The 12,309-nt window shown below is 48.2% G+C and overlaps 1 protein-coding gene across 2 annotated transcripts in view; it reads left to right on the top strand.

The window, feature by feature from the left end:
- Nucleotides 1–12,309, top strand: part of N4BP1 (NEDD4 binding protein 1) — a 108,110-nt gene that overhangs the window by 89,549 nt on the left and 6,252 nt on the right. Inside the window, exon 7 of one of the 2 annotated variants that reach the window (XR_005213781.1) lies at nucleotides 11,666–11,777. Coding sequence is in view for 1 of the 2 variants with exons in the window: in XM_037815625.1 (XP_037671553.1) it covers nucleotides 11,666–11,669 (4 nt within the window). In the remaining variant the exon portion in view is untranslated. Of the gene's footprint in view, nucleotides 1–11,665; nucleotides 11,793–12,309 lie in introns of those variants that run through there. The other variant, XM_037815625.1, reaches the window with a different exon arrangement.

Genomic DNA, 12,309 nt, shown 5'->3' with positions numbered 1-12,309 from the left:
CTGAGCTTATATAGTGCTCCAGTAAACCAAACAAGGCCCATGCTGAACGGGCAGGGCCACACCTCCATGGAAATTATCTAATCAGAGTTATCTCCTACAGTTGGGTGGGTCACATCTCCATGGAAACACTCAATCAGAGAATTCCAATCTAATCAACGCTAATACATCTGCCCACCCAAGATTGCATCAAAGACAATGGTGTTTTGAGGGACATAGTACATCCAAACCAGCACACTGGTTACCTGTTTCAGTAAACCATCCTGCTGCATATCCTTGGGTGACAGTGTGGTAGGGCCTCAGTTTCCCCAACTGTGGAGTGAAGAGCTGGTTTAACTGATTTCTGAGGGCCCCTCCAGCCCTGCTCTCCTGAGATTCTGTGCCAGTGGTGCCAAGTGCAGCAATAACTGCATGAGCAGAGAGGGGAGCCCCTTCCCCAGGCCTGCTCGGTAGGGCCTTACGGGCAGGCCCAGAAAAGCAGACAATCACCACCAGGGGATAGAAACCACTACCAGGGGATAGAAACCACCAGCCAGCCAGGATTGGCTTCCCAAACAAAGGCTGCTTTTTTTTTTTTTTTTTTTTTTGTCTTCCCACACATGCTTCCAAAGCAAAACCCAACACGCTTTTCCCAGCTCCTGCAAGTCACTGTTACAGATGCCAGATGGGGCACATTCCCTGGAGACCTTGGGGATCCTGGCAGGCCTGAATCCAGCCAGGAGCCAAGGGCTGCCCTACAGCACTGGGGGAGGAGGTGGATTTTAAGAACTCAGGCACTTTCATCTCATGGTCAGGGCTCTATTATTGGTAGAAATTTGGTCACCAATGGTGGCCCCAAAAGCTGGGTGAAGCTGGGTGGCAGGGGCCACTGAGCCATTTCCCTACCAACATGGGGGAGGGTCCGGAGCCCAGGGATTCCAATACCCTGGGCAGAACCTGTCTTTGGCACTCCAAGCCCTGAGCTAGACTTCTGCATGGACTTCTAGCAGAGTCTCATTGCTAGGATTGACTTCTTGGGCCCCTGAGCCTGCCCAAGGTCCTGGGTGGCCTCCCACACTTAGAGCCCACGGCTGCTGCTGCTTGCTCTGGACCACTCATTCATCTCGTCACCCACTCCCTAGTGGATTGCTTGCTTCTCTGTGTGTCTCCTCCTCTGCTCTTGGCCAACAGTCATACCTTCCCCTTAGCGCTGCTGCCTGGGGCCAGAGTCCTTCCCTCTGGGGGGCCCTGGAAGGACGCTGGGTTTTCAGGGCAATTCCAGCACCTTCAGACCGTCTTGGGATCAAAGAAAAATTCCCCACTTCTCAGACACCTGCCATGTGCCAGATGATGAATGTGACGTCCACACACTGTCTTCCTAAATCCCCATTTCATAAAGGATTTCAGACAGGCTCAGGGATTCAAACCTAGACCTGTCTGATCCCAAAGCCCATGCATCATCTTCCTAGCACACCCTGTCTTAACTTCTGCCCACAGCCTCAGCTGATTCATACCCCTCCCGGCCCCACCTTGGGCTATTTTGGCTGCTACCTGCTTCCTTGGGAGCAAACAACACATCCTGTCAGTTAGGACAGGCCTCCCGGGAAGAACTCTCTGGGCCAGACATCCCCCAACCACCTGGCTGGGCTGGGACTTCCCAGGTGATCTTTCCACAGTGCGAGCGGGTTCCTTCTGAACTCTGCACCCTTCCTGCCCGCCCCCTGCTAGAACCCTCAGTAGAGAAACAGGCCCCCCTTTACTCCTTGGGGATTGTGCTGGTTTGAATGTATTATGTCCCCCAGAAAAAGCCATATTCTTTGATGCAATCTTGTGGGGCAGACATATTAGTGGGGATTAAGTTGGAACATTTGGGTTAGGTTGTTTGCATGGAAATGCGCCCCACCCAACTGTAGGTGATAACTCTGATGAGATATTTCCATGGAGGCGTGGCCCCACCCATTCAGGGTGGGCCTTGATCAGTGGAGCTATATAAATGAGCTGAGGGGCAGAGGGAATTCAGTGCAGCTGTGAGTGACAGTTTGAAGAGGAGCTACAGCCAAGAGGGACACTTTGAAGAAAGCACAGGAGCTGCAGATGAGAGACATTTTGAAGATGGCCGTTGAAAGCAGACTCTTGCTCCGGAGAAGCTGAGAGAGGATAAATGTCCCAAGAGCAACTAAGAGAGACATTTTTGAGGAACTGCAGCCTAGAGAGGAACATCCTGGGAGAAAGCCATTTGAAACCAGAACTTTGGAGCAGACGCCAGCCAGTTGCCTTCCCAGATAACAGAGGTTTTCCGGACACCATTGGCCATCCTCCAGTGAAGGTACCCAACTGTTGATGTGTTACCCTGGACACTTTATGGCCTTAAGACTGTAACTTTGTAACCAAATAAACCCCCTTTATACAAGCCGATCCCTCTCTGGTGCTTTGCATTCTGCAGCATTAGCAAACCAGGACAGGCATCAAGACAGTCCCACCAAACCCCTGCTTCTGATCTAGGAGCCGGGGCCCTTTCTGGATGGGTCTCCCACCCAGGTCCCCAGGAAGCTGCCAATTCCTAGGAAACTGCTGGGCAGCTGGTGGATGGGGTGTGTCCCCAGGAGCATGGGTCCCCCACACCGGGTCTTCATACCTGTTCACTTTATCATCTCTCACGTCTTCTGGAGGGTGGTCTCTGACCCAGCCCACCGTGGGTGCAGGCCTGACTGGTAACCGAAGACGTATGAAGAACCAGGTGTCCCAATCCATCTTCTCTAGTCTTTCCTCCCCCTTTCCTCAAGGACATGTGTGTGTGCTTTATATTGGATTGAAAAGAAGGACATCAATCAAGAAATGTTTACTGAGCACCTGCTTTATACCCAGGGACACAGATGGCCCTGCCACCAACTTTTCAGCTAGGTTTGGAGACAGTGATGAATTCAGGCGCAGCTGCTCTCCCGGCTCCCCTCTTGCCCTTCAAACTGTTCTCCACACCACAGCCGGAATGACCACCATAGATCATACCCCTCCTCTGTTGAAACCGTTCAGTGGCTCCCCCTTTGCTTTAGGGTGTTGTCCAAACTCCTTAGCATAGACCTCAGGTCCTTCCTGCTCCTTCTGGCCTCTGCCCATGCTGTTCCCTCTGCCTGGAACCCTTCCCCAGCCCCTACTCCATCCCACCCCAACCCTGCTTGGTCTGAGATGCTCTGACCCCTCCTCTGGATCCCTTCCTGAGAAAGGCTCTTCTGACCCTCGCAGACCAGGATCTGTACCCTTAGCGTGGTTACCATTAGAACTATTGCACTATTGTTGTTAATGCTTGTGCACAACCCTATCTCTCCCACGGTGTTTCTCAACCTGCAGTGCACTTCCAGATCTCCTGAGAAACTTGTAAAAGTTCTGACACCGGGTCCCACCCCCAGAGATTCTGATTCAACTGGTCTGAAGTTCCTCCTGCGATTACAACATAGAGCCAGGGTTGACAGCTGCTACTCTAGACTCTAGTTCTCCAGCAGGAGCTGAGCCTCATTTATCAGTGTCCCCAGGGTGACACTTAGTAGGTTTCACTCACTTTTGACTGGACAACTCCACATGGTCCAGGATTGCTGGGGGGGCGGGGGGTGGAGGCAGGAGGGAAATCTGCCAGGCCTGCCTCTGACTTCTAATGCCTGCCCTCCAGCAACCCCTTCCCATTCATGGAAAGGCCCGTCTGATGGCTCTCCTGGGCCCCAGGGACAGGGAGTGGAGGGTACCTGGGGGAGGTTCATTTCCACCAGTGAAATGCACTAGAAAGTGGCACAGGGACCCAGCACCACCCCTTACTCCCTACCACACTCTCCTTCCTGGGCCCCAGTGCCTTCCTCTTAACAGTAAGTGCCAGGGGCTGTGCACGTGCTCTCCCCTCAGTCTGGAACACACTCCCCACCCACTCACCCCAGACCTGAAACTCAGGCAGCCTGACCCCCAGACAGCCTGACCCCCCAGCTTGACCAGTATTCAATTTAATTTCCTTCTCTCTCTCTCCCCCGCCACATCCTTCCCTTCCTGCCCCCTCCCTTCTTTTCTTCCTTCCTTCCTTCCTTCTTTCTTTCTAAATTTTATTGTGGTAAGATATATATATATAGATATATAGTTATATATATCATAAAATTTGCCCTTTTAACCATTTTTAAGTGTATGATGCAGTGACATTAATTACATTTACAATGTTGTACTACCATCACTCCCACCCATTACCAAAATGTTTTCATTACCCAAAACAGAAACTCTTTCTCTTTTAAGCAATAAATAATAACTCCCCTTTCCCCACTCCCCCCAGCCCCTGGTGACCTCTAAATCTACTTTCTGTCTCTATGAATTTGCCTATTCTAGATATTGCATTTAAGCAGAATCATATAAAATTTGTCCTTTAGTGTCTGGCTTATTTTGCTTGGCATAATGTCTTCCAGGTTCACCCATGCTGAGCGGGTGTTAGAGCTTCATTCCTTTTTATGGCTGGACACTGTTCCATTGTATAGATACAGCACATTTGTTTATCCATCCACCTGTTGCGGGACACTCAGGTTGCTTCCCCCTTTTGTGGGCCTAGACTTTCTGAGAAACACCATCACGGAACAGAGCGTGGCACAGAGAAGGCCTTCAGAAAATATCTTTAGAGCGAATGATTGCACAGAACCATGCCTTTTCCTTTGGGGCACGCTGGGCATGTTGTAATCCCACACTCGTTGGTGTATTTATATAATAATGTCCATCTCCTGCCAGGCCATGAGGACTGACTTTGCTCACAACTCTATCTCCTACACTTAGCCCAAGGTCTGGCATATAGTAAGTGCTCAGTAAATATGCAGTGAGTGCATGAATGAATGATGAGAGGTTTAACATTATTTAGGAGCCCAAGAGGAGCCCAAGTTGTGTACAGGGCAGTAGAGATTGGGAAAGCAAAGTTCTAGGAGGATGAAACTCACCACGCAGCAGTCAACAGACAGCCTTGTACCTGGAGGCCAAATTCCTTGTGGATTATGCAAAGGCTTGTGTTTGCACGTTTTGGTGGCTGCACTGGGATGGTGGGGAAAGGAGGCATTTCACCCCAGTCTGCAGCTCCTGTCAAAGGCAGGCAGGGAGACAGCAGACAGGCAGGGTGGGAGGATGGCTTGTCAGGACCAGACGCCCAGAAACAAGTCTGCTTTCCCGGCAGCTCCTGACTCACGCTGCAGCCTCTGGGTGGGGGCACTCCCGCCCACCCCCGTGACCAGCGGTCACAGCCAAGAAGCAATTCCCCCATCCAGGGGTCTGGGGCTCTGTGCCGGGAGGTGGGGTCCTGGTTAGTGGGCCGTAGGGAAACCAAGCAGGATGAGAGAGGCTCTCGTGGGGGCCTCAGGGAAGGAGAGGATCGGGGGTCCTAGCAGAGGAGGCTGATGTCAGCAAGCAGGATCCCCCCTATATGATCAGAACCCTCAGTGGGAGTGTGGAAGGCCATATCCTCATGGACCTAGCCTTAGACTTCCACCACTCCCTGGATGGAGCCCCATGCTGGGTGGGCTGGAAGCTTCTGGTTCTTCCCAGCTGTGGGACCCCAGACTTGTGGGAACCGAGCAGGCCTGAGCTGAAAGTTCCCACAGACTTGCTGCATGGAGGGTGAGTAGGCCCGGGTGGGGACAACAGTGTTCAGATACCACGGGAAGCCAGCAGTTGCCAAAAACGAGGTGGGGGTTCCAAGATTCCAGGGCCCCCATTTACCATCTCAAGGCATGTTGCTTCAACTTCTGTGCCTCGGTGTCCTCATCTCTAAGGAGGATTGTTGTGAGGATAAATGAGATGGTCCCTTCATTCAGTAAATATTTATTGAAGGCTGTGGCAGACTCTGCTCATTTTTCTCCCTTTCTTGGAAATAGAGCCCTAACCTTTAGCTGGGAACACAGCCACCTGGTCTAGGTGACATTTCCCCATGCCCTTACATTTGTGGTGGTGTGACTTTGGAATGTAAGTGGAGGGAGTGTGTGCAACTTCTGGAAAGCATCTGTCAGGCATGGGAAGCGTGAGCCTCATCCCTTTCTCCTGAGAGTGACATCTTGGACCGTGGCGTAGAAGCCACCGGCAGGGGATGGCAGAGGAACAGGGTAGACGCAGCCTGGGTCCCTGATAATCGTGGGGTCACCATTCCTCCCTTGTGCTGCTTACCACCGGACTCTGTTTACATGAGGCAGAAATAAATGTGTATTCTGTAAGTCACCATCATTTTGAGTTTTCTGTCACTCACAACTGAACCAAGTCATAATTGATACAAGGGCCATTTATGTGGCAGTCTCTGGGCTCTGAACTGGGGAAAAAATGGGGAGCAAAACCAGAAGCAGTTCCCTCCCAAAGCTTCTGGGCTAATGGAGGTGAGAGACCATCAGAAAAGCACATGCACAAGTGAAAAATTATGGTACATGGTGCTTTGAAGGCATACAGTGGAGGCACTTGCCCTCCCCTTGAGAGGCCACAGAAGGAGGGGAGGAGGAAGGAAACACCCTGCGGCCAGGGGGGCTGTGACAGAGATGAAGGAGCAGTGTGTGAGGCAAGGCAGGGACCAGGCTGTGTGGGCCCCGAGTTCAGTCTTGCTCCTAAAAGCAATATTGACAATAATGCATGTAAAGTGCTCGGCACAGGCCTGGCTCATGGGAAGTGCTTACTGTATGGTAGCTATTGTTGTTTAGCAAAAAGTATGGTTTTATTTAAAATCACAGCCATACACAATAGAAAGGCTAAAATGAATATTTTAGTAACTATCAAGTGTTGGTAAGGATGTGGAGCAACTGGAATGCTCTGCCATAATCTATTGGCAGAAATGTAAATTGTTACAACTTTGGAAAGCTATTTGGAAACATGCACCCCCTATTCCTTCCCAGTAGAAATCCATGCACGTGGTCCCCAGGAAACAGTAGGACCTTCCACAGCAGCACTGTAAATAAAATAGCAGGCCAATAAAGCAGGGAATGGATAAAAGAATTGTGATATTTCACGTAATGGAACACCACACAACAATGAGAATAAAAGATCCACAGCTGCAACACAACATGGATGAGTCTCACAAACGTGCTGTAGAGAAAAGGAAGCCAGAACCAACAGAGCACATACGGTGTGATTCCACTGACAGGAAGACCAGAACGAGCTCTGCTGCAGAAGTCAGGAGAGGGTTATCCCTGGGGAAGGAGGTCAGAGGGGGCTTCTGGATCTGGTCGTCTTCTAGTTTTTGTTCAGTGTGCTAGTTACATGGGTGTGTTCAGTTTGTTGAAATTCATATCGTATGTGTGCACTTTTCGATCTGTTATGTCATACTTCAAAAACAATGGTTAATAATAAAAATGCAGCTGCCGTCAGTGGAGGGTGGCCCCCAGCAAACGTGCAGCTGGGCTGTCTGCTGTGCACTTGGAGAGGTTCTGGTGACAAATAAGAGCCAGACTAGTCAGCAACTCGAGGGGGATTGTCTAGCTTTGTGAACGGAGGGCTTAGGAGCAGGGTACGGAGGGGGCCGAGGGGGCAGCCCAGGCAAGGAGCCAGGAGGAACCCAGGAAGGCCCTCAAAGAGTCCACAGCTGACCCTTTCTTGAGATACATCAGACAAATTCCTCACTCATGAGCTCCTGGTGAGGATGGCTTTCGTTTTTTTATTTTTGTTTTGAGGATGGCTTTTCTTTCTTTTCTTTCCTTCCATCCTTCCTTCCTTCCTTCCATCCTTCCTTCCTTCCTTCCTTCTTATAGAAACTAACAAGGGGGCTGAGTTTGTCCAGGGGTCCCCAGGTGCAGAGTAGAAGCAGCAGGCATAGAAGAGTCAAAAAGGCAAAAACCAAGCATGAGAACGTGCAGCTGCCTCTGGGAATCTGCCCCACCCCTGGGAAAAACTTCGGGCCCCCCAGAGCAGGCAGGGGTTCAAACCTGGTTCTTCTGGATTTTAAGGGCCAGACCCCCGCTGACAGCAGGTGCACAGCTGCCGTCTGCCTCTCTTGGGTGGTTGGGGGTTGGGGTGAGTCCCTGGCTCTCAGAGGGTTTTGGAGAAACATGAAAAGCCCTGGGCTGGGGCAATGGAATGTTTGGTTCTCTCAGCGCTTCTGAGTCATCCACCGGCCAGACCTACCCAGCCCCCTGCACAGCAGAGACGCAGCTTCCCAAGGGGAGAGTGGGCTGCTGCTGGGATTGGGACCGAGATGGCGGCTCGGGGCCCCTCAGCTCCGGAAGGGGGCAGCTCTTGGAAAACCTATAATGGGGTCCTAAGAGAACCCAGGCCACAGGGGAGCACCAAGGCGCCTCCAGGACCCAGGCCCGCCAGCAGCCCCCTCCTGCGCCCCGAAACTCGGCCTTGACTGTGTGCTTGCAATGCCCTTTATCATTCTTAATTCCTTCTGTCTGTCTGCCTTCCTTTTCTTTCTTTCCTCCATTCTTTCTTTCTCCCTCCATCTTCTTTTCCTCCTTCCTTTCTTTAAATTTTAAAAATTTGGTGTACTAAATGCAAAAAACACTATCTGAAAGAATAAGGCAGAAAATAATAATTATCCCATATCCCACCTCCTGCTCTGGGATAATCACCGTTCTGGTGAAAATCTTTTTTTTTTTTTAATGGGTACTTTAAAAAATAAACTCTTTACTTTAGAATAGATTTAGATTTACAGAAAATGTATAAAGAGAGCACAGAAGAGTCTTCGCATACTGCACGGCCAGATTCCCCTACTATTAACATTTTACATTAGCATGCTATATTTGTCATAACTAATGAACCAACACTGATACATTATTATTAGCTAAAATCCATACCATAGTTAGATTTCCTTACTTTTACCTAATGCTGTTTTTCTGATCCAGGATCCCACCCAGGACACCACATCACATTTAGTCCTCATGTCTCCTTTGGCTCCTCTTGGCTGTGACAGTTTCTCAGCCTTTCCTTGTTGTTGATGACATTGACAGTGTTGAGGAGAACTGGTCAGGTATTTTGTAGAATGCCCCTCAGCTTGGATTTCTTCTTAAATTGTGCTGACATTTAAACAACATAAAATGTCCCATTTTCATCACTTTCATCTGCAAGTAGAAACTCTGTGCCCCTTAATCATTAACTCTCCATCCCCCAGTCCTGTCTCTGGTAAACTCTAATCTACTTTATGTCTCCATGAGTTTGTCTATTCTAGTTATTTCATATCATATAAGTAAAATTATAACAATAGCTGTTCTTTTGTGCTTGGTTTATTTTACTCAACGTGGTGTCTCCAAGGTTGATCCATGTTGAAGCATATATCAAACCTTCATCCCTTTTTACAGCTGCATAATACTCCATCGTGCATCGTGGTAGGTTAAATTATGTATTCCAGAAAGAAAACATGTCCTTAATCTTAATCCATTCTGTGGGTGTGAAGCTGTTGTAAATAAGATCTCTTGAAGATGTTATTTTTAGTTAAGGTGTGACCAACTGAATCCGGTTGAACATGACTCTGGATTCCTAGACTCCTTTATAAGAAGAATAAAATTCAGACATAGAGAAAGAAAATTAAAAAGCCATGGGAAGAGCCTGACAAAAGCCAGGGACTCAAAGACTGCCAGCAACCAGCCCCAGAACATCAGTTTTTGGGGAGAAAGCATCACCTGCTGATGCCTCCATTTTGGACTTCTCCTAGCCTCGAAACTGTGAGCCTACAAATTCCTGTTGTTAAGCCAACCCACTATAAGTTACTTATCTTAGAGGCTAGGAAATGAAGACATGTATATACCACATTTTGTTTAACCATTCATCTGTTGCTGGATACTTGGATTGCTTCTACCTTTTGGCTATTGTGACTAATGCTACTATGAACACTGGTGTACCTGTTCTAGTTCCTTTTGGGTATATACCTAGAAGCGGGATTGCCAGGTCATGTAGTAATTCTGTATTTTACTTCCTGAGGAACTGTCAAACTATTTTCCACAGCAGCTGCACCTTTTTACATTCTCATCAACAATGCACAAGTCTACCTATTTCTCTGCATCCTTGTCACCTAGTGGGTATGAAAAGGTATCTCATTGTGGTTTTGATTTGCATTTCCCTAATGGCTAATGATGTGGAGTGTCTTCTCATGTACTTATTGTCCATTTGTATATATTATTTGGAGAAATATCTATTCAAGTCCTTTGACCATTTTTTAAATGAGGTTGCTTGTCTTTTTGTTATTGAATTATAGTATTTCTTTATATAGTCTGGATATTAAACCCTTATCAGATATATATTAGGTTTCCAAATATTTTCTCCCATTCTATAAGCTGTCTTCGTACTTTCTTGGTAATATCCTTTGATGCACAAAAGTTTTTATTTTGATGAAGTCCGATTTATCTATTTTTTTGTTGTTGTTGCTTGTGCTTTGGGTGTAAATTTTAAGAGTTGTTTGCCTAATACAAGGTCCTGAAGATATTTCCCTATGTTTCCTTTTAAGACTTCTATAGTTTTAGCTCTTATATTTAGGTCATTGATCCATACTGAGTTAATTTTTGTACCTTGTGTGAAATAAGGTTCCACCTCCATCCTTTTACATATGGATATCCAATTTTTCCAGCACTATTTGTGAAGAGACTATTCTTTCCCCATCGAGTGGACATGGCACCTTTGTCAATAGTCAATTAACCAAAGATGTGAGGCTTTATTTCTGAACTCTTATGTCTTCTTCCATTGGTCTGTATGTCTGTCCTTGTGTCAGTACCACACTGTTGTGATTACTGTAGCTTTGTAATAAATCTTAAAATTATAAAGTCATCCTCCAACTTTGTGCTTCTTTTTCAAAATGATATTGGCTATTTGAGACCCCTTGCCTGTCCATATTAATTTGAGGATTGGAAAGAAGGCTATTGAAATTTTGTCTGGGATTGCATTGAATCTGTAAATCACTTTGAGTTGTATTGACATCTTAACGATATTAACTCTTAATGAAATGAACACAGGATGTCTTTCCATTTATTTTAGGCCTTCTTTGATTTCTTTCAGGAACGATTTGTAGCTCTCCATGTACAAATCCTTTACATCCTTGGTTAAATTTATTCCTAGATAGCTTATTCTTTTAGTTACTATGTAAACAGGATTTTATTTTTATTGATTTCCTCTTCGGATTCCTTGTGGTGTACGGAAATCCCACTGATTTTGTACCCTGCCACTTTGCTGTCTTCAACTGGGATTTCCATGAAGCTTTTCTCATGTTGACTGGAGTTATGGGCTGGGGTTGGGAGAAAGAGGCCTCTCTGGAAAGGCAGACTCCAGTATGTAGAGTAAAAACAAGGCCCTTCCCCTAGGGAGAGGGGCTCGTCTGGCTCCTGCAGTCCTGGATGATTTCCCAGACCAGCTTAGCTGAGGAATGCGGATGCAGCCAGACTGGGAATCCCTACGGAGGGCTTCTTTCGTAAATGCCTCAAGTTCACGGCTTTAAGCTGATTATTAATGATGATGACGAGCATGTGTGCAGCCCTTCAGAGCTTACAGAGGACTTTATTAATAACAAAAGGAACGCTTTAGCTAAGCTGCTACTGCACACTGAGGTAATCACCTTGGTTAATGGCCCTGGAGGGTGCACTTTTCATGCCCATTTCACAGATGCCCATTTCACTGATTTTCCTAGTCACACCTCTAGGAAGGGAGAAAACTGAAGTTTAAATCCAGGCTGGCCCTGTCTCGATTTCATGCTTCCTCTTTAATTAATTTACAGCCACTGTTCTCCTTTATACAGATGAAGAAACACGGCTCAACAGAGAAGAGGTGCCTCAGCCCACCCATCATTACAGAGAGAGCTGGACCAGAGCCGGGGGTCCCGATCTGCCCAGGGCCGGTCCGGGAATCAGGTCAGCGCTGGGGCCCCGGGGTGCCCAGGCAGGTGGCATTCAGTAGAGAAGCTCTGCGTGGGCAGAGGTTGGTGTCCCTCAGCTCTCTCTCCCCGGCCTCCAGGGTTGCCCGCGAGTGGCGAGTGTCCCTGCCAGACTCAGCAGTGCGGGCAGGGACTGGAAAGGACCTCCATGATCACCCCTTACTGGACGCTGTGTAGCCTGAGCGCTTCAGTTCACAGCTGTTTCCTCTGTGTGGTCCCACGCCTGGCACAAAGTCGCCACTCGAGCAATATTTAAGGCATGAGTCTACCCAGTCCAGGCCCCACCCCTGCTGGAAACCATCTGCATCAGCCCCGATGACCCACCAGTCCCTCTCCTCCAGAGAAGGGACCCCCACTCTGCTGTCTCAGAACTACTCCCCCTGCCCCTTCAACTGTCCTACCTCTTAACATAGAAGTTGCCCTCGAACTCAGCTAAAACATCCCCTCTTTGGATTCAATTCCACCCTCTGGAGCCACACAGAAGTGGAGGACCATTTTCACTTCTCGTT

This window comes from Choloepus didactylus, chromosome 22 (genome assembly GCF_015220235.1).
Source record: "Choloepus didactylus isolate mChoDid1 chromosome 22, mChoDid1.pri, whole genome shotgun sequence".
NCBI lineage: Eukaryota > Metazoa > Chordata > Mammalia > Pilosa > Megalonychidae > Choloepus > Choloepus didactylus.
Note: the sequence above shows the minus strand (reverse complement) of the source record. Positions and strands in the feature narration are given on the sequence as shown.